This window comes from Annulohypoxylon maeteangense, assembly GCF_022496945.1.
Source record: "Annulohypoxylon maeteangense strain CBS 123835 unplaced genomic scaffold GGS22scaffold_2, whole genome shotgun sequence".
Classification (NCBI taxonomy): domain Eukaryota; kingdom Fungi; phylum Ascomycota; class Sordariomycetes; order Xylariales; family Hypoxylaceae; genus Annulohypoxylon; species Annulohypoxylon maeteangense.
The window spans coordinates 1,827,075-1,854,504 of NW_025953249.1; the positions used below are offsets into that span (position 1 = coordinate 1,827,075).

Here is a 27,430-nt window from a genome sequence, read left to right on the forward strand (position 1 = left end):
TCAATTGCTTCGGTGACTTATCGTAGTACGCTAGGTGTACCAAATTCCCCTCTATCAGCACGTGATATCCTTTTTGTTCCTCTATCGCAGGTAGGGATACACCTTACAATTTTAATTTCCAAGTCTACCGGGAGGTACCTACCCAGTATTATATTGATATAATGCAAGTCTGGCAAGTGTGACTCCTTGCGTACTGTGTTGTACAATTGAATCTGGGCAGGCACTATGCACTATGTCCGTGTGAACAGGTGCACGTAATAATAATTCCAAGCTACCTAAATTCTCCAATTCCCCAAACATCTCCAGATTACAATCACATTTCTTGACACTCTGAATGAACAATTGAACAAATGAACAGTCATCTTGGGGTATGTCACTCCCCTTTAATCTCTCTTCGCCATGCCCTCTTCACTTCTTCCAAGAGTCCGTCTTCTGTTAGAACATCCAGGGCTGTGCCAGCAAGAGCCTTTCCTACTCGAAGACATCTCTCGAATGCAACTCTTGTTCCGGCCGCCTTCGCAAATTCAGGATTATGAGGCCCGTTCCCTCCTGGACCCGGTGGGATAGCGAAACCTGCGCTTAAGCTAGGCATCGCATAGCTTATATCGCCTTGATCTGTACTGGCCATCGTTCGACCTTCGACCTCATCCTGATCATCGTTTCCCGGGATTGGTCGCGGAGGTGACAGCGCATTGAAGTACTTTCGATACGAACCGCCCAATACTCGATTAGGGACGTGGTCAGCGTAAGATTGTACTGGAGTCATCTTCAGCGTTGCACCTGTTGCCGTCGCTCCAGCTTCGAAGCAGGCGTCGACCTTCTTCTTCAATTCCTTAACCCTGTCTTGGGTATTGGCGCGCGTCACGAAATTACCAGCCGTGTAAGCGTGGATTACATTCGGTCGAACCCCGCCATTAGTGATATTTCCTTGGATGACATCACCCGGCATCGTTTGTTGGCGGAGCACGGACAATGAATTATAAGCCGTGATCAACGCATCAAGGGCGTTAATACCTAGCCAAGGACTTGCAGCGGCATCTACAATGCTAGAGATGAGTATTCTCCTGAGTATGATGATACCAAGGGTCAAGGGTTACTTACGGGCTTCACGTCCAAAATATTCAACCTTAAATGCGGTATACGCAGATGTCCGCATCAGAGCGGTATCCGCCGTGATGCCAGGATGAGATATCAAGTTGATGTCGACATTGTGATCTCGGTAGGCTCCAGCTTCCAAGAGTTTGATTTTACCACCTCCTCCTATCTCAGGTCAGAATTTGCAAGTCTCGCGAATAGAAGGCGTGAGAGATAGCGTTACCTTCCTCTGCAGGAGTTCCAAACATGACAACTTTCCCACCCAATCCATACTCTTCCATTATTTTGGCCGTCGCCAATCCGCCAGCTACAGATGCGGTGGCAATGAGATTGTGGCCGCACGCATGTCCAATCCCATCCAATGCATCTACACATCCCCGTTAGACTTTTCAAACCCACGGGTTCAGATATGACATACCCATTTCCACATTAAATGATACCACAGGACCTTTCTTTTTACTATCAAATACAGCAACCCATGCTGTAGCCAGGCCATAGGCAGACGGAGTCACTTTCCATCCTGGCCTGCTAGCCATGAACTTTGTTAGGGTCTCATGAGCAATGAATTCCTCATAGCCCAGCTCAGGATTATCATGGATTTTCTTGTTCACAGGCCACAAGTCATCTGCTATGTTGTCAATGAAATCACTAATCTCGCCAAGATAGCCGAGCTTGAGTTGTGCGAAATCGGCATCTTCGTGGCTAACGAAGACGAAGTCGTCAATTTGCCCATCCATGGCGCTGCAGCAATTATCGGATGGAGTAGTAATTACCAACGATGGCGCATCGGGTACTTTATATGCGCACAAAAAGAAAGAGATTATTAGAAACGAGATCGCGTGAACCTTGAGGACTTGAAATACTTACAGGTTGAAGTTCCAATTAGCCTGTCTACTAACCTCCTACCGCAATGTAACTATCAAACTGCACCTGTTTCTTGGGATCTACCCCACACGTTTAGTCTTGGACTCTTGGTGGTAGCATGGGTACGACAATCTCCTATCTAATGCCTGGTACCATGATTTCCTCTTTGGGAAATAGTTAGCTACGACAAACTCCACGCACTTGATGAGTTACAGCTTCGAAGCAATCATTTGGAAGAGACAATGAGTTTGTTCTTACTTTATACGTGTAGTTATCATTCCGGCCAAGGCGTCCGCCATGAACTAGTATGGCAAATCCAAGATCAAACACTCCTAATTCTTTATTATATAAACATGGCCCGTCTCTATTCACATACCAACTCGGTATTCTCTTTACATAAGTTTCATACCATTCTATTATGATTGTTTCTCAGTACTGGACAGAGACAGAGCTGAACTTTACTAAACATTGGCCACATTACCTACCTACCTACCTAGCCGTCTAAGACCGACAAAGATGACTTCAAATACGCCAGATGTCCAACCAACCACCGCCACCTCTTCGAGTGGATCTGACATCGAAACGGTAGATAACGGCATCGAGGATGAGACTGGGTTGTTAGCTGAGAGGGCACTGGCAAGTGGTCCCATAGACGATCAGACTTCTCAGATGATTCGACGAAAAATTGACCTACGCATCCTGCCGTTTCTGTGTATAACTTACGCTTTACAATTCATGGAAAATACGTCGATGAGCTATTGCTCGGTCTACGGAATTTTCCCTGATAAGAAACTTCGAGGACAGGATTATTCATGGATTCTTTCTATCTTTTACTTCGGTATGAGACTATCAAATATTTGAATCATCAATATATTGATATGCTAATATCCCTAGGTTATCTCGCTGCCGAGTATCCTGGTATCGCACTTATGCAGAAGTTTCGAGTAGCCAAGTTTCTAGGATTCAACATAATTCTATGGGGAGCAGTCCTCATGACATCCGCAGCGTGCTCGTCTTTCACATGTCTTGCTACCATGCGTTTCCTTTTGGGTGTGGCCGAGGCGACGATATCACCCGGATTCGTCGCTATCATGGGAATATGGTGGACTAGACAGGAGCAAGCCAGTCGATCATCTCTCTGGATCTCGTTTCTAGGAGTTGGTAGCTTCATCGGGACGTTGATAGTATACGCCCTTACCCAGGATAACGCGCAACCAGTTAGTTGGTATGATGATGAGTCCGCATTTACTTGTTGTGGTATATCTGTTTATGCTAATGATTTCCCAGGAAGCGCATTTTCTTTGAGCTAGGGGTGATGACTTTTGTTTGGGGAGTGTTGTTTTCACTTGCTATGCCAGATAGCCCGACAACTGCCACATGGCTCAATGAGAACGAGAAAGTTGCCGCCGTCCAACGAATAATCGAAAATAAAACCGGTACAAGATCTCGCAATTTTGTTAAAGCCCAGGTCTTCGAGGCGATTACCGACCCTAAGATTATAATCTTAGGCCTAATATCCTTCGCCAACGCCTTCGCATCCGGTGGGCTTGCATATGGCTCATTTGTGATACAAGGCTTCGGTTTTGATCCGCTAAAGACGACCTTGTTGAGTCTGCCTCTATTCACGATCCAAGTTGTGGCGCAACTTGGTTCGGGATATCTAGTTTCTCGTATTCGCGATTTTCGGTTACATATGGCATCTCTGGCTATGGTTCCTCCGGTGTGTACGACTTGTATCAAGAAGAAAAGCGTGAACTGACGTTTATTTAAGATCGTAGGTACGATATTGATCAACCAACTTCGGCCGGATAATAGATGGGGACGTCTTGCTGGGGTTTGGCTATTGGTGAGTAACGATTTTAAAGAAAATCCAGATAAAGCGTAACTGAAAACTAATTTATTCAGGGATCCTATCCTGTGGGCTTTATGGTAATCCTCGGCCTACTTTCGACAAACATCGCGGGTACCACCAAGCGGTCCGTAGCTTCGGGCTGGGTGTTTTCCTGCTACTGTGCCGGCCAAATCTTCGGGCCGCAATTCTTCAAAAACGCTGAGGGCCCTGCGTATCGCAACGGCATTATGGCTATGTTATGTGCCTTCGCCTTGAATGCGTTCTTAAGCCAGGCGTTGCGTCTCCATTATGTTCTCGAAAACAAAAAACGAGACAGGGCCTTAGAGGAAATGTCGGAGGACGAAATCGCAACGATAGAAAAATTAAGTGAACGTGAGGGATTTGAGGATGTTACCGACAAATATAACGTGAGTTCTCACTGTGCCGATGATGATGTTGTGGCTATATCTAACATTATATAGGCCATGTTCCGCTATGCGTTGTAGCCGGCTCTTACTGTAGGAAGACAGAGTTTGGCCGGGGGGGTATGTTTTTTTTTAACTGAATTGACATCGTATCTATTAAACATTTCTCTCTCTTGTGATATCATTCTGCCGCACCTCTGAGCTGTTTCTCCTTGGGTTTGTATCCTGTGCATCCGTAGCACCGAGCATCTGCCCACCCTTTTCCACGTGGTTCTGGCCACCGAACAACGTGTCGATTTCCTCAAGAGGCACCTTCATGGTCTCCGGAATGCAAAACCACACGAAGACAGCCAGGACAAAATTCGTCGCCATGAAAAAGAACAAACATTTCAAACCCTCGTTGGCAAGAAAAATGGGGAAGAATTGCTGGAATATGGTGTTGGCCACGTTTTGCATCTGGGAACACATCCCTACGGCTTGTGCTCGCACATTCATACTGAACACTTCAGACGTCCAGATCCAAGTCGCTGCACCCCAGGACGGCTTGTAGAAGAAAATGAAGAGGAACAGCAGAAAAACAATAGCGATGCCAACAGGCTCTGTCTTCGTCGCCGTGCCCTTAGCTCCGATAACATTAGGCGTCGTCATACCAATAACCGGAACAACCAACATGCATATCCCCATCCCGATAGCACCGACAATGAACAGCCATCTTCGACCAAACCTATCCGCAGTCCACACGGCGTTCAGCGTGAACAGAATCCCACACGTCGCATTCAAGGCGTTGATGAGATTAATAGTCTGCGAAGACGGCCAAATCGTCTTGTAAATCGCGCTCGAGTACGAGTTCAGCGTGCCCTGGCCCGACAGCTGCTGTCCGACATTCAGCACGAACGCGAGGTACAGTCTTCTCCGCACGGACGGGTCCTTGAAAAGCGCCAGGTACGAGCCGCCCACGGCCTCGTTCTCAAATTCCACGGCTTCGCGGATCGCTAGGACTTCGTACTCGACCTCCTCCTCTGAGTCGCGGATGAGACGGAGGGCTTCCTTGGCTTTGTCGACGTTGTTGTGGCGTTTGATCCACCAGCGCGGGGACTCGGGCTGGAAGGGGAGGAGCACGAGGATGATGCTGGGGACGAGAAGCTGGAAGATGACGACCATGCGCCAGTCCCAGTGCCCGAGCGTGGCTTTGTGCGCGTTGCTTGCGTAGGCGATCCAGTATGCGATGAAGGACCCCACGCTGTAGAACATCTGCCAGAACGTCATGATCTGCCCCCGGATCTCGGGAGGGGAGACTTCGCCGATGTAGATGGGGCCCGCGGCTAGTGCGATGTTAGAAATGTTAATTGGGATTTTGGGAAGGGAGGGGGCTGGACGCACTGAGAGCCATGCCCTGGCCGATGCCGATGAGGACGCGGCCGCCGATGAAGCACCCGAGATTATGCCATGGCGCGAAGGCTTGCATAAAGGTTGCGGCGATGGTGAGCAGGCATCCTATGCCCATGCCGATTCGTCGGCCGAAATAATCAGCCTGGGAAATTGAATTGTCAACATCAAAATATGAGTGTTATACATTCGCAAGTGTATGTGACTTACAGTTGGGCCACCAAAGAACCAACCAGCGACAATGGCGCCGATAGTATAAGCTGTGTTTACCAACCCTATCAAGTTCGCATCCGCTTTCTTTAAGTCCGATATGTTAACTCAGACGTGGAGATCGTATAGTGGGAGGGCTTACCAGGTCGAGATCAAACCACTCGAGCCAATTATCTGAGCCCTGCGCGGCGTTGAAGACAGAAGCATCGTAGCCGTATAGGACCATACACATCGCCGCCACAAGAGCGATATACCTACCCAAGCATATCAATTTCAGCATTATGTTCCCTTGATTGTCACTTTCATGTCTTCGGGGGACTTACCAATTGTAGAGCCTCTTAGAAGTCGGCATCTTAAATCACTTGTGCTAGCGACAGCAACCCTTCCTCCCCAATTGCGATAAAAGGGATCGGCCAAGAGAAAAGAGCAGATCGATCTATGATATAAATGCATCCCCGCCGTCGAGAGATTATATCGAAAGGGGTGGTTTACATTAGCTAAAGCCCGCTTACTCTGTACCTAGACCAGGGTCGACATCTCATCTGCACGTCGAACCCCTCATTTTCCCCCTTTGACGTTAGCCAAATACCAAACCCGTCTATCAGCTTCGCTCAGCTCAGGTCGGTGGGGAAAATCTCGCCCGAATGACCGGGACGCACGTCGTATCCACCAATTGTAGATCTACCTAACGCAAATGCTTGACTTTCCTGTGCGTAGGGAGTAGCCGTCCCAACCAGGGCGTTGGGTCGGACGGACCGTCGAGGATAGGTAGCTCATGATACCCCGGATTCTTGGCTTGAGAGGGTAAGCTTTAGCGGAGGAATTCCCTAATAGAGAGCGAAATTCCACCACTTATAATTCTCCGCCAGCGATCTTCATGATCTAGTTGGCGGGCACTATGATAGACGTCGTTAGGTCCCTGCAGGTAAGATGTTAGTGATACGTTATCGAAGCGCTCTACCTCAAAGTGTTGTTAAACTCCGTAGCGAATTGATTTGATCTTTTGCCAAGAAACCTGCTATCAACCTCCAAGATGTCGATACGAATATTCGGTCATTAGGAATTCATGACTTTGCTAATAACTCAAAATATGAAATGAAAAATAGGTAGTCATTCATTCAAAACATCCTACCATCCATCCAATTACGTCTAAACGCCAAGAAATGGTATCTATCAGCGAGAATTTCCATATATACCTTTCCGACGTAGCATAAAAGCCGTAAAGTATCCCCTCCAACCTGTATAGAGCGATAGTTGATGCAATAAATATACCTCCCAAATATGGTCCTTAATTTATGAATGTCCATTCCAATGTATCCCTTGGTCGTTGCCCATGAAACTCGGATACGCCATACCCATGTTTAAATACGTGTCGATATCTGTCATCCCCTCGTTTTCTAGAACGTCCATGAGCTCTATCTGCTGCTCCTGACTTAAGCTTCCTTGCCGCTCCGGGGGGAGACCGTTGGAAAATGACATGTCGCCCATGTTAATATCACCCAGGCCATTTGTGCCAGACGTGTCGTTCCAAAAGTTACCGCCTAATCCGCCACCAAATGCATACGGTGAGATGAAAGGTGGTGGTGGATTAAACCAGTCTGTGACTGTAGTTACCTGAGGGAGGGGCCGCTGTCCCTGTGACGAATGTTGTGGTATAGGAGGAATAGTAAATGGTTGCGTAATCGGGCGTGGTTGCTGCGACGAAGCTACCGAGTTAGGTGTCGCTATATCAGAAGGAGTCTGGGCTAGACTGGCAGTTGAGAGCATCGGCGTCGTAAGGATCGGGGTTCCCATAGTTGGAGTCGTAGCACTGCCTGTGACAACGGACTCTGGAGAAGTTGGAAGATGCTGTGCGGGAGATAAAAATGGTGGGGACACAGTTGTATCAGTATCTGGAGGACTACTCTCTTCCATAAGAGCCAAGTCTCCAGCTTGGGTAAAATCGGGAGGGAAATAACTGAAACGACGTCCAGTATGATCACTAGTAGCTGGGTTGAGGAAGATAGAATTCGATCTAAATGTGGGTTGTGGCGGAAAGTTCTCAACCTTGTAACCGTTCATCTCCTCAGGACCAGAGCCGAAAACATAGCCAAATTGTGGATTGAAAACACCACTAGCAGACATGGTAGTCGCACTTGAAATTTCGGACGCAGAAGGTGAGTTTGTATCAGTTTGAGACGATGGAGTATTGAAAGGGCTCGAGTTTGAGAGATTGGATGTTTCGTTTGAGTCGTAGCTTTGAAGACACGCTTTCGTGAATGTTGAGTATAACTGAGATGCCGCTGCGGTACCTGGCCATCTTTCGACACATTGATCAATGATATCTAGTGAGATGTTGACTAGCTCTTGAACTTCCTCTCGTGGATGGGACGCTCGAATTTCGGGATGTGTGACAGCCCACAAGAGTGTATTGAGAGACATGTAAAGGGTTAGTATGAATATCCAGGTAATATCAACGGCAGCTGCCATCATCTGCTTGCTAGATATATTGATGACGAAAGCGGCCGAGTCGAAGCATTTCGTAGCCGAAAGGAGGGATGGCTTCGGTACTTGAGGTGAGGGACGATGAAGGGCTATCATCATGGTGTGAAATCGTCCTGAAAACCTATATTACATTATTAGCAGCGATCGAGGCGTTAGTATCGGATATTAGATACATACCATGGCTTACACCATGGAGGATTTTCAGGAGTTTCCTTAAGCCATCGGTCTATTTTAGCCTCCATATCTGCGAACCATGGATGGCGGTTATTGCTAGGTTCCGGGTGTTTTCTTTCATACAAAACCCGGCGGATCTCGGCTTGATGCTGACGCATCTTACAAAAGTGTATAGAGACCAATTTCCTCTCGTCAGGAGGCCCTGGAATAATTCCATTCTCACAGATATTCGCGTCACTAACTGTTTCGAAGAATCTGACATCGTTTATGTCGCCAGTCTTAGCGAACCCGTTTGGTCGGCCCATACTGTAGGCTAAGCCAAGTTCCATTGTACTAACAATCCAGCTAAGTCGCCGCCGCATATCCAGGGTTAATGGATCGTTGGCACCTAGAGAAATTGTCTTCTCATCAGCTAAGCCGAGTTGCTGACAGATCCTCGTGGCTAAGCCGACGATGTAGTATACGGCAGTCCGGGTAGGCGTCAGTAGTGAATACTGTCCTATTAAGACGAGACATTGAAGGGTTTTGATATCCTTTGGCCGAACAATGTCTTCGAAGCGCCTCATCGCGGCAAGATAGTAACTATCCGCAAGTCCTGCGTACGTCGAGTCAAGTTTCTGCATGCTAGTTGCCATAACTAAGCGCGCAACAAAGTTTTGGTATGCATCTGTGCTCCCAGCATAGACATCCTCAAATATCGTTTCCAATGCCTTTTCGTGAAAAGTCGGGGTGAATACTTGAGCTGGGGTTAATAATTAGTCTAGGCCTTCTCCAATTGGACAGGAGGGGCTGGTAAATGGGAATAAATCACCTCGTTGGTAGAAAACCTCCAATAATCTATCGGCGATGGCTCTACTTGGAAGATTCTGCGCTGCGACGCCGCTAATTATGGGGTAACTTTTCTTTCTTGATACTTGTGGCGGTATGGTGAAAGACTGTGATCGCGTGCCGGGAAAGGTTGTGCCGGGGGCTGCAGTCTGTCGTCGATCCCGCACATCGGGGATTAATTCAGATATGCGCTTAGAATCCGTATAGCGCTTTGCTTCCTCCATGAGTATGCGCGTCATAGCAATACCGCTGGATGGACCGAGATATCGCGGGGTTTCATCGGTTTCGTTTAAGCGGACGAGGCCTCCGGGTCGGATGAAATCCTCGTGATTTTTAGGGAAATCGTCGTCGTCGGTATACTGACCAAGTTCGGCTTCAAGTGCACGAACTTTTTCTTGGAGTTTGACAACATAATACCGACTTATCCTCTTACCCTTTGTCGTGTCAAAATACTCGCAGGTGGACCCTGACCGCTCGCAAGGCAGGCAGCGAGGTAGCGTAGGATCGCAGCGCGTTTTTCTCTAAAAATCCCAACATGGTCAATCTCCGACTACTTTCATATCCTTAAAGGAAAAAAAGGACAATAGGATGCGCGATGCGTAAAATATCGGTGGACGGGTTACTCACCTGGCGACATCGGCAGCAGGCCGTAAGAGTATGCGCAATGCGGTGCGAGGCCTCACCATCTCCGGGATCCTCGACCTTCACAGGCTTCTTATTTTGCTGGAAACCATTCGGAGGTCTTGGGGTATAAGTGCCAAAACCTTGGACTTGACGGAAGACATTAGAGGCATCCATCGGTAGATCTGTTATGGTATCGTCGTTTTCCGTAATTCGCTGATGGTGAGACGTAAACTTGGGCTTCTGCTTTTGCTTTTGTTTCTGCCTCTGCTTTTTGATCTGGCCCCCAGATACGGCAGATACGCGGGGCAGATCAGTTGTCGTTGGTCGCACGCAACTTCGAGGACTCGAGGCTTCGGAAATGAAAGCGGGGTGAGCGAGTAAGGCAAATCGATTGTACGACTGTTGTTGCTGATGCTGTTGCTGTTGCTGATATTGTAGATCATTGAATTTCACTTGATCATGATTTCGAGCTTTTGGAACATCGGCGCAAAAAGTCTCGTAAATTCGACTGTAGAAGGGAGAATCGTCGCCGCCAAAGTTGTAATATCCATTCTCGGTCTGAGAACACATTCTCTTACGTATGTACCTTCTGTACGAAGGTGACAGGTGGGTAGGTGGTATGTACGCTCTCGTATAGCTTTGTACCTATCTAACGCTGGCTACGACGGTTAGCCCGCAGTTAGCCTATTAGTCATGCTTATTTTGATGTACTGTCAGATAAGCATTACTTAAGTCAGTACTTGACGATCATTTTAGCTAAGAAACTAAGAACATAGAAGCTAAAACATACAGCTTGACCTGGAGTGGGAAGTGACCGCTGCACGGACTACAGTCCGTCGTATTGAAACAGCGATTGGTTGGTGGGGTACTAGGTAAGAGAAGTTGCAACCTCGAAGTCTTTCTTCCAGCTCGAACATCGAATGGCTTAGACTTTAACAGGGAACTTAGGAACTTAGAATACTACCTCAATCAGCTCAATATGTATGATGTGTATGTTGTATATTGGATGTTATATTAGAAAAAGAGACTCTATTAAGTTGTTTCATTCTTAAATCCCTTTTTATCGACTTCGCCCCACAGGCTGAGTTACCAACGCAGATTTAAGCGACTGCAGTTTCGTTTCGTCTATTCTCTACTTTTCTAGCACCTATTCTCTATTTTCATGCGTTTCGTTTTGACAATTCCTACAAATTAAACGGACTTCCGCACGATCTCGCTCCCTATAACCGACCTCGCATACACGCGTGCGGCAAAAGTGCTTTTAGGATTTCTTCCCTAGTTGAAAATCGAAATTCCGTTTCTATTTTTTTCTATTCTTGGAATCCTTCTTCTTACCTTATTAAGGACATTTCCTAATTAAGTCTTTTCTGGAACAGTTGCATCGGTTTGAGGATCCACCTATTGTTACCAGCCTGCGAACTTGCTGACTATCTGGTTTGATACACTCGGCGCGCAGTAGTTCTTTTTTTCTGTTTTTTCTCCATTCTGTTATGTATGCCCTTCAGCTAGACAGGTAACACAACTGCAACCCACTCAGCCCACATGTGCATAAAGTGGGAGGTGATCACGGAAACCAAGAGAATATTATCGGAATCTTCTCTGCAGCAGATTATCCAGGTTATCCAGGCTATCCATGAATATTGATAACATCTGGTAAGGCAGCTGAGCAGTTGCCAATATATTCTCGTTCGAGAACTGATCGGGCGGCACGCGGCTCCAACGGCCAGTACATATGAAAATTAATGAAGGCTGTCCCACCAACTGCATTCGGAAAACCCTGAAAACCCTGACCAGCCTTACGACTACATCTTGTCAACGTAAGAGGGGGGCGCGTGGGGAGGTCTAGTGAGTTCTGACACCGGCTAGCAGCCCTGAATGAGGCGCAAGGGCAGGCAAAGGAGTAGGAGATGATCTCACGATTCGTCAATCTTTTGCAGACCAACCTAATACAACATTTTCATTGAGGGTCGTTGAGGACCATTGAGGGAGCGGGCTAGGTTAAAAACTTCCCCCTGATGCAAGGAGGAGCTGCAGCTAGTGCGCATAGTACCGACACAAGCTATTTTCGCCTACGGGTTACCAAGTTACATGCGTTATCCGTCATCAACCTGATCCTACCTTATGTTGGAATACCTACAGGATCTTTCCAAGATTTACATCTACATACGTTTACGACAGAAATAGTAAGAGTTTCGACAAGTGTCTTTTTTTCTTTTTCTTTTTCCCCTCTGTTTCTTTGATGATCTAAAGTCCAAAGTCCAAAGGTGAAAGAAAGCACACGAGTCATGTAGGTTACAACACAGCAGCAACAAAGTCCTACTACGTCGTACCAAGCTACTAAAGCTTTTCGAGCAGGAGCTGGTGATCCACGCAATATCAATGGTCGAAGTGGTCTAGAGAACAGGCATTAGGTCAGGTTGTTCGCAAACCGGTCACCACACAACCCCCACTGTCCCAGCGTCCGTGGTACACATAGTACATATTACCTAGTACGGCTGGTACCGCAGATTATCGCTACGAAATTCCGCATCCTATGCCCCATTGATGACCAGACGGTCTAGCCCATCCTCGGAAGTCAAGCGCACCCTACGGATCCCCGTATAGGTACACCTAAGCACCTAGGCAAACCTAGGCTCTGCGCAGGTTTATTCAGTAATTGAGACCCTATTCCTTTGACCGTATTATTAAGGCCACTAAAATAATAAGCAGCCTTGCTCGACTCGCCATTCTTGAAACCTAAACGTTTTGAAGGCGGCAACGGCAGATCCACGTGAGAATCTTATTCTCACTACCATTTCTATTAAGAGTAATAGTTAGACTATTGTCAACACTTTGCCGCTGTTCCGTCGTTCTTTTTTTCCCTTTCCGACGGAAAACGAGTCGATCTAACGGCCTGTACGCCACGTTTTTATTAAGGACGCATTCTTACAGATCATAAAGCAAAACGTAAGAAATCTATGACAGCTGTGGGAACTATCTCCACTAGACCTCGCGCTATCATATACTATCGTGTACTTTAAAAAAAGAGCCGAGATCCCGGACTTCACGGACTACAGCCGGGAAGCCGTACGCGCTCAAGCCATCATCTCAAAGCGGGCAATATGCCACGATCAAGCTTCTCGGATAATCCGTTGTTGCGCGTGTCACGGCCAGTATCAGCCTGTTCCAGATGTTAGTGCTCTCATATTAAAACCGCATATAATGTCAAGGATGTATGACTAAGATATTAACAGGTCGAGCCGCTAAAGTCAAGGTAGCCTCATTGTTACTTTATTTCCCAATAACGTGGTCGCTGATGTTGGAATTATTAGTGCGATGGAAAACTGCCGGCATGTACAGCCTGTGAGAAGGCCGGTCGCGAGAATGAATGCTCAGCCGCCAATGACCAATTCGCGAGAGGCAAGGAACGGAGGTGAGATACTTCAGCTTTTACACCTAATCTCTTTTACATTATACTCACATGTCTCTCCCAGTTATGTCGCTGCGCTCGAGCTTCGCATAGAGAAGTTAGAAAAGCGATTAGCGTATGCTCGATCAAGAAAGGCGTCTGTTGCTCAACATGAGTCTGAGGTGCCACCGGCACTACCTGAGCCTGACCGGAAAGATTCACTTGCTACCATCAAAGCCGCCATTTATCGTAAAGCTGCTCGAAAACGAGAGATGTCCGATGTTAATTCACTGATGTCCGATTTTGGCTTCTTGTGGGTAGTTCCATTTCCAAGGCTTAATTATCGTCACTAATAAATGACTAGATCAATCAATGCTACTACGAGAGACTTTGAACCTTCAATGGGCAACATGACATTTGCACGTCTCGTACTAGCGGCGGCTTCTAATGATCCTCTTCCAGATAGCTTGGACTGGGCATTGCCTCCTAGGCAAGATGCCATCGCTCTTGTTCAGTATTACATGACCAATATCTATTCACTGTTTCCTGCGTTTCCCGAAACGACGCTTTACACAATCCTTGATCAGATGTATTCGTTCCACGACCGCGTAATAAAGGATTCGGAGTATTGGCTCGTGTATATGGTGTTAGCCATCGGGTCCACCGCTCAGAGCCGAGTGAGGAACGATGACTACTATCTGAACGGACTAAACTTCGTCGCCCAGGCCTTGCGGCATGCGGACAGGGCTTTGATGCCAGGCTACACGACACAAATCCAGTCTTTGATCCTTCTCACCCAATACTCGATGCTTGATCCAGCTCATTTCGACAGCTGGCATTTAATCGGCTTCACTTCGAGGGCAGTGATCGACTTAGGGTTCCATCAGGATCCTCCGCCCGAGCAGCTCTCGGACAAAGTGGTGCTAGACATGAGACGGAAGACCTTTTACTGCGTGTACTCATTAGACAGGTATGTACGTGAGATTTTGCTCACCGCATAAAGCGTGCTAACTCCTCCAATAAGATCCATTAGTATGGTTCATGCTCGCGCTTTCTCCTTCACCGATGCCTCCACAAATGTTGCTTGGCCGAGACCCTCATCTTTCAGTCGCCGAGCATCGATCACTGGTAAAATCCTCTCGGGTTCCGAGCCAGCATTTTTGCTCTTCCAGCTGCGACGCGCTCAGTCACATTGGTACCAGGCGCTATTCCAAGCAGAGCCAACGCCGTTGCCTGATTCATCATCGTTCATCTGGCAGATGTGCCAAGACATGAGAGAGTGGGCCGAAGCGCTCCCTAATTCACTTCCGATTGGCATGAGGGAGTTATTCGACCTGGAGCTGAGATATAGTTATGTCTACTGCATAGCACCGTCGGCTCGGGCTCCTCATATGACCGACTATGGCCGACTGCTCATCTTTGAACACGCCATCGCCTACCTCGACCGCATATTCGAGGTCTCGCACAGTAACATGAAAACTGCGTTCTACACGTACCACGACGCCCTACGCGTGTTCTTCATGGCAAGCCAGTTCGTCGCCGTACTCCGCGACGCGGAGGACCTGCTCCTTGCCGGAGTCACTCCACCGCCACCTCTTGTTGAGTTTGGTAGGGCACCGCCACCGCCTCTACCACTGCGCCCCGGCGGCCCTGGAGTTGATAATCTGGACAGGAGCCTGGGATGCCTGGAGAAGACTGCACGGACGCTTGCAAAGTACGGCGAGAGATGGGAGACGTGCATCGCGCTAAGACAAAGCTTTGAGATGATCTCTAGCGAACTGATGGATCGCCTACGGATGAGGAAACAGATAAAGCAACGCTCGCCACAGCCCCACCACGCCCCCGCCCCGATGCCGAAGGAGATGAAATGGGTCGGCGTTGATGTCGAAGCTATGTTAAGAGGAAATTCTAGTCGGTCTTAATAGGCGAGGCGAGGTTGATGAATACTCGTTTAACTAAGTGATATTTGGCTATTTGGGTGGATATAGTCCTGTCTTATAGACGGTATACCTATCATGGCTACTCTTGTGTTCAGGGCTACATACCATGATTAGTGGATTCGACACTAAACAAAGAGCGTGGATACTTGACTGCATGGAAAGGAGTTAGGATGGGTCTGGGTGGCATGGTGTCGGGTTTCGGGCATTATATTTTATAGGGGATGAGGGATATTGGGTACCTTACTGATGACTTATGGTATATCTCAAAATTGATTCCTTCACGCTCAAGTATATTATGAGCTTTTGGGTATGGAGAACGTGCTCCTTTTTACTTGATTGTGTGCCTATATGTTGGTCTCCTAAGTTTTGTCAGTCTCATCCTCCCGCTTAGATTGTACTAGGTAGTACCTAAGAAACGAGTGGCATCCATCACGATAAACTTGTACTCCCAACACGACGGGTCCCTCAGATCTTAAACACAAGCCCCTCGGCAGCCGTCACCTCGTTCCTCGCAAACCTATCCCAACCCTCCTTCACGCTCTCCATGCCCTCTCCCCAATTCACCTTAAACCCCTTGATCCCCTCTCCCCTCAACCCCTGCCACGACTCCTCAAACCCCTCGAAGAACTCCTTCTCGCCAACCTGTCCCATCGCCGCCGTCAGCAGCGTATCCGCCATCACCTGGTCGATCTCCAACCCATCCGGCTTCTCCGGCCTCTCCCCACTCGCCTGCGCTTCCGGATCCGCCACCTCCATCCCGATCACCACGTACCGCGTCTTCGGATACCTCGCCCCGATCGCCGCGGCCCATTTCCACGCTACGCCGGCGCGTCCGCCGAAATCGTATATCACGACTTTCCTATCCGTGTCTTCGCTGGAATCTAGACTGGCGAGTGTGGTTAGCGGGTCGGAGAGCGTAGATGCCACGCTGTCGTACAGCCCGGTCCCCCGCAAGAAGGGAATCGAGGCCTCGCTCGCCGCGCCGATGACGTGCCGCGGTTTTGCCGCCGTGCGCTGGTTCTGCAGGAGATACGCGAATGCGAGCCCGACTTTGGACCCGGGCGCGAACGCGACGACAGTAGCGTCTGTGAGATCCGCTTGTGCGGGGGTTAAATTCAAAGAACGGGTCGGGTCGGGTGAGTACATGAACTGCGACATGAGATACGCGGTTAGGTGCATGAGCTTCAGAAAGGAATCGTAGGCCACCCCGTCGGTCTTCGCGGCGATCTGCGCGCCGACGCTCGCGGGGAACACCGTGTACCGGTTGTAGATGGGCAGCAGCTTCTGGCGGTACGGCTCGGTGACGATGACCTGGTCCGCGACGGCGCCTCGGCGCACTTGGAAGTCCAGCGGAAGTGTCCCGATTGGGAGATACCCCCACACGTAACTCCCCGCGGACACGCCCGCGAAGGTGGACTCGATGACCTTGGCGTACCCCCAGGCGCTGATGCGTCCGTACGTGGCGCCGTCGTCGTACGGCGCCGGAGTATTGGGCGGCAGGGGGTGCACGGCCCACCAGTTGAAGACATCGCCTATCTTGCAGTAGGTGAAGTTGTTGGATGTCACACTGAGGACCTCGGTCCGTACTCGCAAGGATGAGGCGGTCAGGGGGGGGAGGGAAGTGCTGTTCGGGTAAGGCACTAGGGCTTGTTTGAAGTAGTTCTTCTTGTCGAGGATTTGGATGACTGGTATTTCTGACATCTTGGAAACGGATCTAGTGCTGGTTCTAGTTCTGGTTCTAGTTCTAGACCTGGTTTAGAGCTGACTGAGTTTGGAATGGTGGTTGTCTGTTGGCTTGGTGAAAGGAGTCCGTATTACGACTATTCCGTCGTTTGTTTATATTCAGCTGGTCGGGCGAACGAGTTCGTCCGGTTTGCCGTCATCTTCCCCACAGATTCGCTTTCGGTTTTCATAGCACAAACCGACCCGGTGTCTTGTTAGTTTCCCGCATCGTACCAAGGTTCTAGTAAGAGTCATTCGGCGACGATGGCATAACCAGTCTAATCGCGAATTTCGCAACGGTGGATCTTCATGCTATACTGTTGAGGGCAGCCTAGTACCAATTTATACTTATTCCTGTTCGCTTACTTGTCTGGTAGACTAAAGCTTACTTACATGAAGCCATACGTCTGAAAAGGGTCGATACCCCGTTTCTCACGACGAATCAAGACATGCCGTTCACTGTCCTAAACACCTTTTAGTCAACAGAATAGCATAATGGGCAGGACAACTGGTGTGTCTGTGCCAAGCTATGTATGCGGCAAAGCATCTGACCAACTTATTCAATCTAAAGGAAGCGAATGAGTGAATTGCTTGTTGAGCAAATTGCATGGTAGAGTCTGGTAAAGCATGGTACAGTATGCGTGATGACTGAGGCCATCACATCCAATAGATCTTCCAACTCCGCATCGATCACGATGTCCGGATGAAATTTCTACGGGTTTGGATCCGACGGGATAGCTACTTAGGTACGCGGTATAGAAGAACTAATGCAAGGGCTGAAACAGGTTGGTGGTTTTCTTCAGCCGTTTCTGTAATCTGCCTAGTCTCCGCGAGCCGGATTACGAATCAGAACCAGGGTTTATGCTATGTGGACTGATATCTATTATGTCGGACATGGTTGGTGGCATAATGGCGGCACGGTAGTGACATACAGGTGGCGGTAGCGTGGAAGGGTGGCTGCATGGTTGGTTGAGTAGTAACAAAAGCAATTCTTAGATGGTAATAGATGATAGGTAGAAAATAGAGTATTCGGAGTTTAGATTCCAACCCCCCCTTGCCCCCCTTGCTTAGCTAAATTACCTTAGTAAGTGATCATCTTCTCCGGGACCGAACATCGTCGTCGATCAACTCCGTAGGAATTGAAGCTCTCACCAATCTTGGCGCTTACCTAGCTTCTTATCGGTGAAAGCCCCGAACGCCTCAAAAACGCCCAGGCGTGGGTAGTAAGACAATATATGCGACATTTGGAGAAGGCCGACGTTGAATACTATACTTGGCGTAAATATGCATATTGGAAGTCTTCCCATTGAATCGCTTCATCGGGTATCCGGTTACACGAACCACACCGGAGTCAACGATTTCTATAGCTTTGTCTAACGGCTCGGATGTGCTTATCCGTTCTAGATCTTAGATATAACTTCAGCTTGTCGTCCTACACTGAGTGGTCTGATTTAACATTGACATTAACATTGACATTGGCATTGACATCAACGTCGACATCAGTATCACGTCAATTATGAACTAGGGGCTAAAAACTCAACACCGTCACCCCACGACCCAGCATCTACCTACCTGTATTTAAAACTTTCAATCAATAGGGAGAAAAAACCAAACACCCATAACTCCCTTTTTATCTAGAAACTCCAAGCCTCGCACAATAAAAAACAAATCACCCAAAATGCCCGACTCTAAACCCCCTCCGAAGAAATTCGACCTAATCAACCGCGGCGAGCGAAAGCCCACGCTCCTCGGAACCCTAACCTTCGTCGGGCTCCGGCTCCTCGACATACCACTCCAACACGCCCTCCTCCTCCCCACCGGTCTCGGCGTAACCCTCCTCTCAAAGCTAGGAATAACCCTCGCCTCCAGCACCAGCACCGGTTCCCTCAGCACCGGGCTCTCCTACCTCGACGTGCTAGGCCAGCCCACCAACGCGCTGCTAATGCTCTTCGCAATCGGGTCCAGCGCAAAGCAAATCTACTGGCAACTCTTCGTCTCCAAAGAATCCTTCCCGGCGCCTGCCGCCGCCGCCGTCGCCTTCTACAACAGCCTCTTCAACGCCTTAAACTCCTTGCTCTTCCTCGCGCTAGCAACCTCCTCCGTAAACTCCACCCCACAGCTCACAGTCCCCAGCTCCCTCTCCCTAACCGGGGTCCCCTACGCCCTGCCCCTCAGCACCGTCGTCGGGGTGTGTATCTACACCTTCGGGATAATCCTAGAAGCCGTATCGGAGACGCAACGACGCGACTTCAAGGACGCGCCCGCGAACGCGGGCAAAGTGTGCAAGGTAGGCGTGTGGCGGTGGTCCCGACACGTGAACTACTTCGGCTACTCGCTGTGGCGCGGGGGGTACACGATGGTAGCGACGGGGTGGATCGGGGGGCTAGCCGTCGGGAGCTGGCAGATGTGGGACCTGGGCTACCGGGCGGCGGGCGTGATGGACGACTACTGCACCAACCGCTACAAGGAGCAGTGGGCCCAGTTCAAGCGCGAGGTGCCGTCCAAGATTGTCCCGGGCATTTGGTAGAGGAGGGGAATTACGTACCGGACGAGCTGACAATTGGCTGCCTGTCTTGCTGTTGTTGCTGTTGTGAGACATCGGATGGGACACAGCCGCGACTACGGTGGTTCATATAGATAGATAGGTTGTTCAACACACCCACACCCCCTTCAAGATCCTTCCCTACCCCGGGCAGACGCCTACCACACTAGACTTAGCGCACTATACGCACATAAACATACACATTAGACTAGCATGCAAGAATGAAATTCAGTTTGTGTCAGTACAGTTATCAATTGTGTACGGAGCTTCCGCAAAGCCCTCGATTCTGTGCGTCCGTAGTAGTTCTGATATCTTGCCTGTAGCCAGCAACCTACCTACCTAGGTAGTTAGTTAGTATACAAAGCACAGAAGCAACCTGTAGATAGAGATTAACCACCCGCATGTTCGCGCGAGGCGGTGCGTCAAGTGGTATACACCGTAGCCAACGACTCCTGGCAGGTGAGAAAAGCAAGACAAAGGAACCCTCATGATATACGCAATCCCGCCTAGAAACGCCTGATGTCGTGAATGCAACCGCGATCTTTTAAGTTGTTTTCCGGGCTCTCTTAGCTCTCTTGGCTCTCTTGGGTGTTTCCGCCATAACAGGAACTCCATTCACTTTTCCCCTGCTTCGTTTTCGCTTCTTTATGTCGGTCCGCACATCAGCCAGAGCATCAGTCTCAGATTCCTAAAATGGACGCATGTCTGCATGATGTAGATTCTTCGTCGATCGAGGCAGCATCTTCGTCTGTTCGTAGAGTCGGCCGCAGTTGGCGCAGAGAGACTAAAGGGCCAGTTAGTATTGATATGATGTATTGACAACTGTAGAAGCTAGCTTACCCTAGGACCCCACGGTCCATCTCTGACAGCCCATACACTGGTACCCCAGATACGACAATGGGTGCAACGCCAGCCCTGCCGTTCTTGGTCGCCGAGTGTGCCGCCGCCGCCTCCGCCGTATCCCACGTCCGGTGTAATTCTACCGCCCGGTGTACCAGATCGGCCTAGTGGACTTAGACTTCGGAATCTACGCTTCTTCTTCGATCGTTCTCCGCGTCCCATTCTCTCCTCTTCGACTTCAGTGCCCAAACCAGGCACGCCACCTATCATACCAGCATTGCTACTGAATCGTGCTGTCTCTCGGCGGAGACGGCGGATCTGTCGTTCTCTGTCGACTTCACGCTTCTCAATCTCTTCCTTAGAAAGTACTTCGATCTTTGGCTCCCATTCATCTCCAAGGTGTTCGTGGTCGTATCGCCAGCCGGCATCACCGCCATGAGCGGCGTCGTTAGGAAATTCAGTACCGATTCCACCCCATCCTGCCACTAAACCACCAGCCTCACATGCTTCCTTCTTGAGACGTAATACCGCCTCATAGATCGCATGGGTTAAAGCTGGCACCCACTCCCCAGAAAGGCCTAGATCAGAACACGTGATTTTGGCGAACGCCTCAGCAGTACCGGGCGGGTGCAATAACGACCATTCGAACTTGTCGGTGTAAAGTTGAGAAGAGAGGTTGATGTTTAGGGAAACAATGCATCGGTAAGTGTCGTCGGGGTTCAATTCATCAGAGTCGGCAGGGATTGGTGTGGCACTGGCTGTTATCTCGTTAACCTGGAGACGGCCACCCCTCGGAGTATCAACACCTGTGTCTGGGCCAGTTCGGAAAGGCGTTTCGGGGCCACGCATCGAGATGGGAAGAGGAGTGGCAGGTGTGGCTGGAGTATCGCGGAAACTGGACGGAGGGGCAAGTCCCATGCCATTCATAGGCGCCTTCTCTTCTGAATGGAAGAGAGGATGAAGCGCAACGCCGGCATACTCTTCTAATTGAGTTCTGATCTGCTTGCTGATCTCGGCAGCAATAGCAGCAGCATTGGGAAGATCTAGATCCTGGACGAGATTGAGGGCAAATTGATCCGTCGTCATCATAGTCTCATGTAGATTCCATAAGAAGATATCTCTCAGCTTGTATGGGACCGTCATCTCTCCTGTTCGATACAACGCTGGGTCTATATGTGGAGGAGGTTGAGTAAGGCCTCGTGGGATTGGGAATGGTGCCGAAGGTATGAATGCAGGAATGTCGACATCAATTCGAATGGGAATGAGTGTGACGGGTAGTAAAGCTTGGGCCTGGCCACTAAGATCAGATTTCAGTTTATTTTTCACAAACCAATCTCTCCAAATGCCCTGAACTTCCACCGGTGTGTTGGTCTCTTTCCCGAACTTGTCGCCCGGATCTATTCTGGATGCGCTGTCCTCGCGTCTTAAGCTGCGCAAGCCTGTCGGCCGTCTTCGAGAGTCATCGTCATCGTCATCGTCGTAGTCGTAACCATCCTCGGCATAGTTAATTACGGTGGTGCCACGCTTCGTCGTTCGCGATACAGGTCCGGTCGGTGCAGCAGAATGAATTACGGGAGAGAGAAGAGAATTGTTATAAACGCGCAGGCGCGGCGCATAGGACGAAAGGAACGATTGAGCAGAGCTTTTAGCATCCATCTTGAATCGCATTCAATTCGTCTATGACATTTTAGGATGGCTGCAAATGTGAGGATTCGATGTTGGCAACGCGCCAAATAAGACCAAGGCCAAGACCTATTAAGGTCGAGGGAACAGATGGAGGACTTGAGAAGTAAATGAAGTTGCGGTAGTAAAGTACAGTGAGGTGCGTGATGTTGTTTAAAATAAAAGTGGATTAAATCTGCAAGATTCACTTGCCTCGTTGTGTGAGTATAATAAAAGTGTACAGTTCAAGATTAGGATGGAGTAGATGGAGTTGTAGAAGTATCCATATACCTTGCATGAGCTTGAACTTTGAATGCCCAGGTCTATCGCAACGCGTCTCGTAAAATTTCCAGAGGGAAAGCGCAAGAATCCCCCGGAGCTACCTTAGCAGTTAGTTGCTAGGCTAGAGAGGGAGTAGATCACGTGGAGAGCCGGAGTTTACCCGTTTCTACCTTGTTGTTTTAGCATATCTTGATATGGACCGTGCGCGATTGTTCACCGATACGGTACAACGTACAACGATAATACTGTGTCGGTACCGGTACCTCCTACATAATTCACTGATCATGAATTGATCCAAAAGATATCAGGTTAGACATTACGTACTAATACAGGCTTTTAATAAGCCATGATTTAAGACTATTGGTACAGAGTACACTTACTTCCTCCTCACTTCTCAAAAGCTTGTTTCTAAACTTTGATCTCCTAAGCCCATGTAAATTGAAGGGGCTTCGAAGACATGAGCATCGCCAATTCTGTCAACGCATATATAAAATGACAAAAAAAACCAATGTCCCCTTGCGTGGGATCTCTGATAGCCATTAAGTTCATCATAGAACCATCCATAATGCAGAACTCCGATTCGCCAGGGTATGATCCATATCAGGTTCGATGTGGCAGATATGCTTCCCCCAAATATCCACCATACCTTTTTATCGAGCACTTGCTCGTATACTCCTACCTCGCTCATCCGTTCGCCTGTTTGAATTCGTTAATACCATCCAATCCTCCCACTCTTTGCTTATTTCCATCAATACCGAGCCCATCACTGTGGCACTGGCCATCAACCCATGTCCCTCACCCTCAAGCACACGAACCTCACATCTCCGCATAGTCTTCCCAAGCCACTTGACATTCTCGACAGGGACACGAGTATCCCTACTGCCGTGGTGAATAATGACGGGTCGCGTAATGTCTACGTAACGGAACCCAATCGTGTGCCTGCGCTCTAGGCAGACAAGCAGATCCACAGCAGGATTTGCACCAGTAGTAGCAAGTTCCCAAATCGCGTGGGTAAGTCGCATATCATATGTCATCTGCCTTTCCTTATCTGCGATTGCGTCGGCGGCAGCTTCGAGGATCGAGGATTGGGGATTGAACTCGTTGTCAGCTGGGCGATACTGGTCCATATTCTCGCTAGCTGTGGGTGGTAAACCTTTCCCGCCCGAATTTTCCTGTAGGATATTTTCTTTATCTAAGCTAGGCGTGATATCTCGGCGGTTTCCTATGGTTGAGTCACGTGCTGAAGGGGCAGAGGACTTTCGCTTCCCGCGTCTAGGACTATTCTTCGGTAATGAGCTGGTAATTGAACTACTAGTAGCCGTCATAAATGAGCTATTTGCCGCCTTAAGGAACGGGGTCGGCAAGGCACGGAGGATTCGCTGGGATGTAGGAATTGCGTTGGTAGGGGGCAGAGCCTGTGATGTGCCGAACACATTCATCTGCGACGGAGGGATCCACGGTGCTAGAAGGTGAATACGGCCACGAATGTGTTGTGGCATACGAAGTGCAGTAGCAAGAGCATATATCGCGCCGGCAGAGTGCGCAAGGATCGAAAACTTGGTAATCTTGAGTGCTTGACAGATTGCGTATACATCATCTGCAAGATATTAGTACCCAAATGTAGTTATCGCCAACAAGGAAATTAGACATACCAGGCCAACTAAGAGGTGTCGCCGTCCCGTCAGCGTAAGCTTCGCTATCACCAACACCAGGCCGGTCAGGGGTGATAAGTCGTAACTTAAGCGTCAACGCTAACTCGTCATAGAACGCAGTGATGTATCTAGTCAGACCCATACCAACACAACAGAATACGGCCGAGCCTTCAGCGTCGCCGACCTCAGAAAACGATATCATACGACCTGTCTGCGGGTGTCGAATTTTCTGCGATAGCCTTGGCGAGCAAAGATAGGACTCGACAGCGTCGTCGATAGAATCGGCACTTGCAGGTCGCTCATAACCCACCATAGGTTCGGGGGTGGTGGCCTCATTTCTCCTATCAAGATCAGGGCTCTTAGGCCCAGCTGAGAGACGCTTCAGTCGCGAACTGCTTCGTTTAGGTTTGATCATATCTCCTGGGTCCGGAGTCGTGCGCCCTGACTTTCTGCGGTCGGTACTGTGCGCACTGCGCCTCCTACTCTGTGATACCGCCGGGAACGGAGCACCATCCTCAAACCCATTCGCATCGGTCGAATACGATCCTGAGCGCTTGTGCGCATAATTATCCTGGCCCCTCTTAGTAGAAGATACGCTCGCTCTCGTAGGGTGTGGCATTTCTGGCAGAGAATCGTCTCTCCTCTTCCTAGTTTCAGCTTCCGAGTTGGCGCGACTTGTATGTCGTCGCCTCGCGGTAGAAGGGTCGCGCGAACGAGTATGTTCCGAATCCTCCGGGATAGTATCGGCGAGTCCGTTATCACTTTCTCTCTTTCCTCGCGAAGATCTGTGCGATGACCTCTTTGCGTTGGTTCCCGTCTTGCGTAGGGAAGAGTCGCGAGTAGGAATCGGTCGCTGGATGCTAGAATCGAAATCTAGGGATGATGGGCTAAGATCGTACATTTTTTCTTTAATGGGCGAATCGCTCGGTTCTTCGCGAATTGGGGTCTCAGCAAGAAGTGTGTCAGGCCTGGGTGATACACCGCCCAAGCTGTTAGATTTACCACCGATTGACCCTGTACTTATTCGCCTCTTCTCCGAGTCACTAACACGTAACCTTTCTTTTGAGCTCATATACATTAGACCTTTATTATTGCGAGACTGCTTCTTTCCCCAGCTGTCGTGCGATCGTTGTTTACGCAACTCAGGGGTTGGTGGCATCCCACGTTCAACCGAAAGGTTCCCGATACTTCGGGTATCATCATGCGACGAAAGCGATCCCTTCGACGACGGCCTCGATGAGCTGCGCAGGAGAGATTTCAGTCCGCCTGAGGTTTCGCGACGCGGTGACTTGGGGGCGGTTAAGGGAGAGAAGCCGGACGGTGGTTTCGCGGTCCGAATCGTTGGGGAGCTAGCGGCCAATTCGTCGAGATCGATCTCTTCTTCCTGTAGTCTGCCGAGCTTATGATTGAAGGCGCCGTATTCGACACCGAAACTGCCCTCTCGCTGGTCGTTCGGCGAGTTTGGCAGAGACAAACTTTGGCCTTCGAAATGCTTATTCGCCGGCTTTGAGATGACAGATAAACTTGTGATTAAAGATGATATAACTTCGGGAGAGGCAGCAGGTATACCGGCGCGGTCTTTGTCGTCGTCACGCAGATGGAGGTGCATGGAAGGATCGATTACCTTCCTGCGGGATTGTTGGCGAGTCTGCCGGGGGATAGGGGGTAGTTGATTTCCGGCGGTTGACTTGTTAGACGCCGCGGAGTAATCCATAGCGGGCGGACGCAAGGACGCAAGGAAAGGATTGGATCGAAGGCTGGCTGGAAACTGAACAACTGGGGCTGACAATGTTTTGCCTAATTGCGTCTGGTCTTACCTGCCGATGTCTTGTTTGCTGCAGCCGGGCGGAAGCGGTGTACGGCCAGAACGGCGTGTACAGCTCCAAACCGGTAGAGGATGCAGCAGGAAATTGTGGAGGTTCAAGGGAAGGCCAAGGGGAAGGGAAGGTCAGACTCGCAGACTCGATGGGGGATGACGGGATGGGAATGCAAGAAGTTGGGTCAAGAGGTCAATACCGAGACACACTTGCTGCAGGTCCCGGAATTGGGAACATGAAAAAGGCGCTTAGAGACCAGGGCCTTGTAACAGTAAACTGCCCGACTGCCAATATACTAACGCAACTGGGGCAGGTCGACTGAATGTCTTGAAGATCTGACTCGCACGTACATTACTATCTTCGTAGTGTATGTAAAACAAGGAAGGGGTATCGGATGTACTGGATGTATGTACTGGATAAATCGAAGGATATGTGGAGAGGTTCAACTTGGTTCTCGGTGCTTGATCGAAGATGGTTGTAAACTTCTGGCTACTAGGTGATAAAGAATGAAAAAAAGAATTGTGTCAGTTCGCATTGACGAAAAAAACTTAGTGTCGGATTTGCAATTTCCAAAGAGCAGGACAAGAAGAGGGAAAAAATTAAAAGTCGCTCTGAACAGAGAGTTTTAACTCAGGGGAAATGGAAGTGGGAATCGCGGGCGATCGAATTATTAGGTACATAGTATATTATTATTATTGGACAAGACAGGTAAGGTAGGTCCAATTAGGTACAGGATTGCACGGATTGCACGATAACAGCTTCCTGTGTGAGTGCTGTGTGGTCACTGTGGTGGTGGTTTAGCTTTCTAGATTTTTGATTCGGAAAGTCTGGAGTCTGTGCAGTCGTAGCCCAGTTCTAGTCCCTCCCTCTTGCAGCAATAATAGCGATACATATTGCAGGAATTGCAGGTGTTCTGTGAGGTAACCCCTGTACGATGCAGGTGCCTAGGACCTAGCACTGTCTGCAGTTTCTGCGGGCTGCGGGTGATGCATGTGAGAGGTAGTACTTATCCAAATGTACCTTGTAGAAATAAAACTTAAAACTTAACATATTATTTGAGCAACTGCAAAGGTTTCAGCGTTATTAGACGTTCATTCCTAAGCTCCCTTGGTAGCATTTTGCTTTTGTTTTCTTCCACAAAATGACAGGAAGTTGGACAGATATATCAGAACACGCCCGCAGACGCCTGCCACTCTCACCACTGTTGAACCCGGTTTATTTCCAGATCGACATGTCTTTTTGCTGAACTATTTACTCCACTGGTGGAAATGCTTAAGAGGCTGAGCCTAATTGAGATTAACGTAAGTCTTGGTTTTAAGGTAGTTTCTCCAATCATTAGAGTTTAGCATGCCCCTGACAAGGACCTCGTTTTGGCCGCCAGATTGGTATTTTCGGTGAAGTAAGATGGCCAACAAGTACAAACCGCATCTGAGATATTGAAGCACTGAATACGAAATATATTGAAACATATATATATACATATTATATGCACTTTTGTTTCAAGATATGTATGTCAAGTAGTACCCGATTTAGGTACGTTGCAGCTGTAACGTTCAACGTTTACCCGTACTACCAGACATAGTAAATGAGAGTGTTGAAGGATACCTAAGAAACTGGTTGTACCTATGTACGTATGTAAGTACCACTTCAGTCACCCTTCCCAG

At 49.0% G+C, this 27,430-nt stretch overlaps 9 protein-coding genes across 9 annotated transcripts; 3 read left to right on the plus strand and 6 right to left on the minus strand.

Annotated features, from left to right (window-relative positions):
- Positions 1-145: 145 nt before the first annotated feature.
- On the minus strand, positions 146-2,190 carry GGS22DRAFT_67104 (uncharacterized protein). The gene is made up of 5 exons (XM_047967744.1): positions 1,963-2,190; positions 1,514-1,888; positions 1,319-1,462; positions 1,102-1,260; positions 146-1,038 (listed from the first exon to the last, which is right to left on the minus strand). Exons 2-5 carry the CDS (start codon positions 1,830-1,832, stop codon positions 374-376), a joined length of 1,287 nt encoding a protein of 428 aa, XP_047822918.1. The 5' UTR covers positions 1,833-1,888; positions 1,963-2,190; the 3' UTR covers positions 146-373.
- A 285-nt stretch (positions 2,191-2,475) lies between these two features.
- Positions 2,476-4,296, plus strand: GGS22DRAFT_184661 (MFS general substrate transporter; the record flags this gene model as incomplete). The annotated part of the gene is made up of 6 exons (XM_047964212.1): positions 2,476-2,797; positions 2,854-3,184; positions 3,247-3,679; positions 3,731-3,805; positions 3,865-4,218; positions 4,273-4,296. The coding sequence occupies 6 exons, from the start codon at positions 2,476-2,478 to the stop codon at positions 4,294-4,296; spliced, it is 1,539 nt and encodes a 512-aa protein (XP_047822919.1).
- Positions 4,297-4,321: 25 nt separating this feature from the next.
- On the minus strand, positions 4,322-6,790 carry GGS22DRAFT_67075 (general substrate transporter). The gene is made up of 5 exons (XM_047967743.1): positions 6,135-6,790; positions 5,954-6,065; positions 5,812-5,898; positions 5,596-5,746; positions 4,322-5,537 (listed from the first exon to the last, which is right to left on the minus strand). Exons 1-5 carry the CDS (start codon positions 6,161-6,163, stop codon positions 4,372-4,374), a joined length of 1,545 nt encoding a protein of 514 aa, XP_047822920.1. The 5' UTR covers positions 6,164-6,790; the 3' UTR covers positions 4,322-4,371.
- Positions 6,791-6,816: 26 nt separating this feature from the next.
- GGS22DRAFT_153097 (fungal-specific transcription factor domain-containing protein) lies at positions 6,817-10,452 on the minus strand. Its single transcript, XM_047959793.1, has 4 exons — positions 9,925-10,452; positions 9,281-9,818; positions 8,473-9,211; positions 6,817-8,416 (listed from the first exon to the last, which is right to left on the minus strand). The coding sequence occupies exons 1-4, from the start codon at positions 10,093-10,095 to the stop codon at positions 7,105-7,107; spliced, it is 2,760 nt and encodes a 919-aa protein (XP_047822921.1). The 5' UTR covers positions 10,096-10,452; the 3' UTR covers positions 6,817-7,104.
- A 2,201-nt stretch (positions 10,453-12,653) lies between these two features.
- On the plus strand, positions 12,654-15,473 carry GGS22DRAFT_67119 (fungal-specific transcription factor domain-containing protein). Its single transcript, XM_047967745.1, has 6 exons — positions 12,654-13,092; positions 13,155-13,174; positions 13,233-13,333; positions 13,395-13,622; positions 13,674-14,279; positions 14,334-15,473. Exons 1-6 carry the CDS (start codon positions 13,023-13,025, stop codon positions 15,229-15,231), a joined length of 1,923 nt encoding a protein of 640 aa, XP_047822922.1. The 5' UTR covers positions 12,654-13,022; the 3' UTR covers positions 15,232-15,473.
- On the minus strand, positions 15,383-17,458 carry GGS22DRAFT_67138 (uncharacterized protein). Its single transcript, XM_047967746.1, has one exon. It carries the CDS (start codon positions 16,948-16,950, stop codon positions 15,715-15,717), a length of 1,236 nt encoding a protein of 411 aa, XP_047822923.1. The 5' UTR covers positions 16,951-17,458; the 3' UTR covers positions 15,383-15,714.
- Positions 17,459-18,397: 939 nt separating this feature from the next.
- Positions 18,398-19,760, plus strand: GGS22DRAFT_153110 (uncharacterized protein). The gene has a single exon (XM_047959794.1). The coding sequence runs from the start codon at positions 18,650-18,652 to the stop codon at positions 19,496-19,498; it is 849 nt and encodes a 282-aa protein (XP_047822924.1). The 5' UTR covers positions 18,398-18,649; the 3' UTR covers positions 19,499-19,760.
- Positions 19,761-19,849: 89 nt separating this feature from the next.
- GGS22DRAFT_67152 (SNF5-domain-containing protein) lies at positions 19,850-22,120 on the minus strand. Its single transcript, XM_047967747.1, has 2 exons — positions 20,354-22,120; positions 19,850-20,297 (listed from the first exon to the last, which is right to left on the minus strand). Exons 1-2 carry the CDS (start codon positions 22,019-22,021, stop codon positions 20,202-20,204), a joined length of 1,764 nt encoding a protein of 587 aa, XP_047822925.1. The 5' UTR covers positions 22,022-22,120; the 3' UTR covers positions 19,850-20,201.
- Positions 22,121-22,586: 466 nt separating this feature from the next.
- GGS22DRAFT_67166 (alpha/beta-hydrolase) lies at positions 22,587-25,754 on the minus strand. The gene is made up of 2 exons (XM_047967748.1): positions 23,950-25,754; positions 22,587-23,894 (listed from the first exon to the last, which is right to left on the minus strand). Exons 1-2 carry the CDS (start codon positions 25,661-25,663, stop codon positions 22,948-22,950), a joined length of 2,661 nt encoding a protein of 886 aa, XP_047822926.1. The 5' UTR covers positions 25,664-25,754; the 3' UTR covers positions 22,587-22,947.
- Between the last annotated feature and the right edge of the window lie 1,676 nt (positions 25,755-27,430).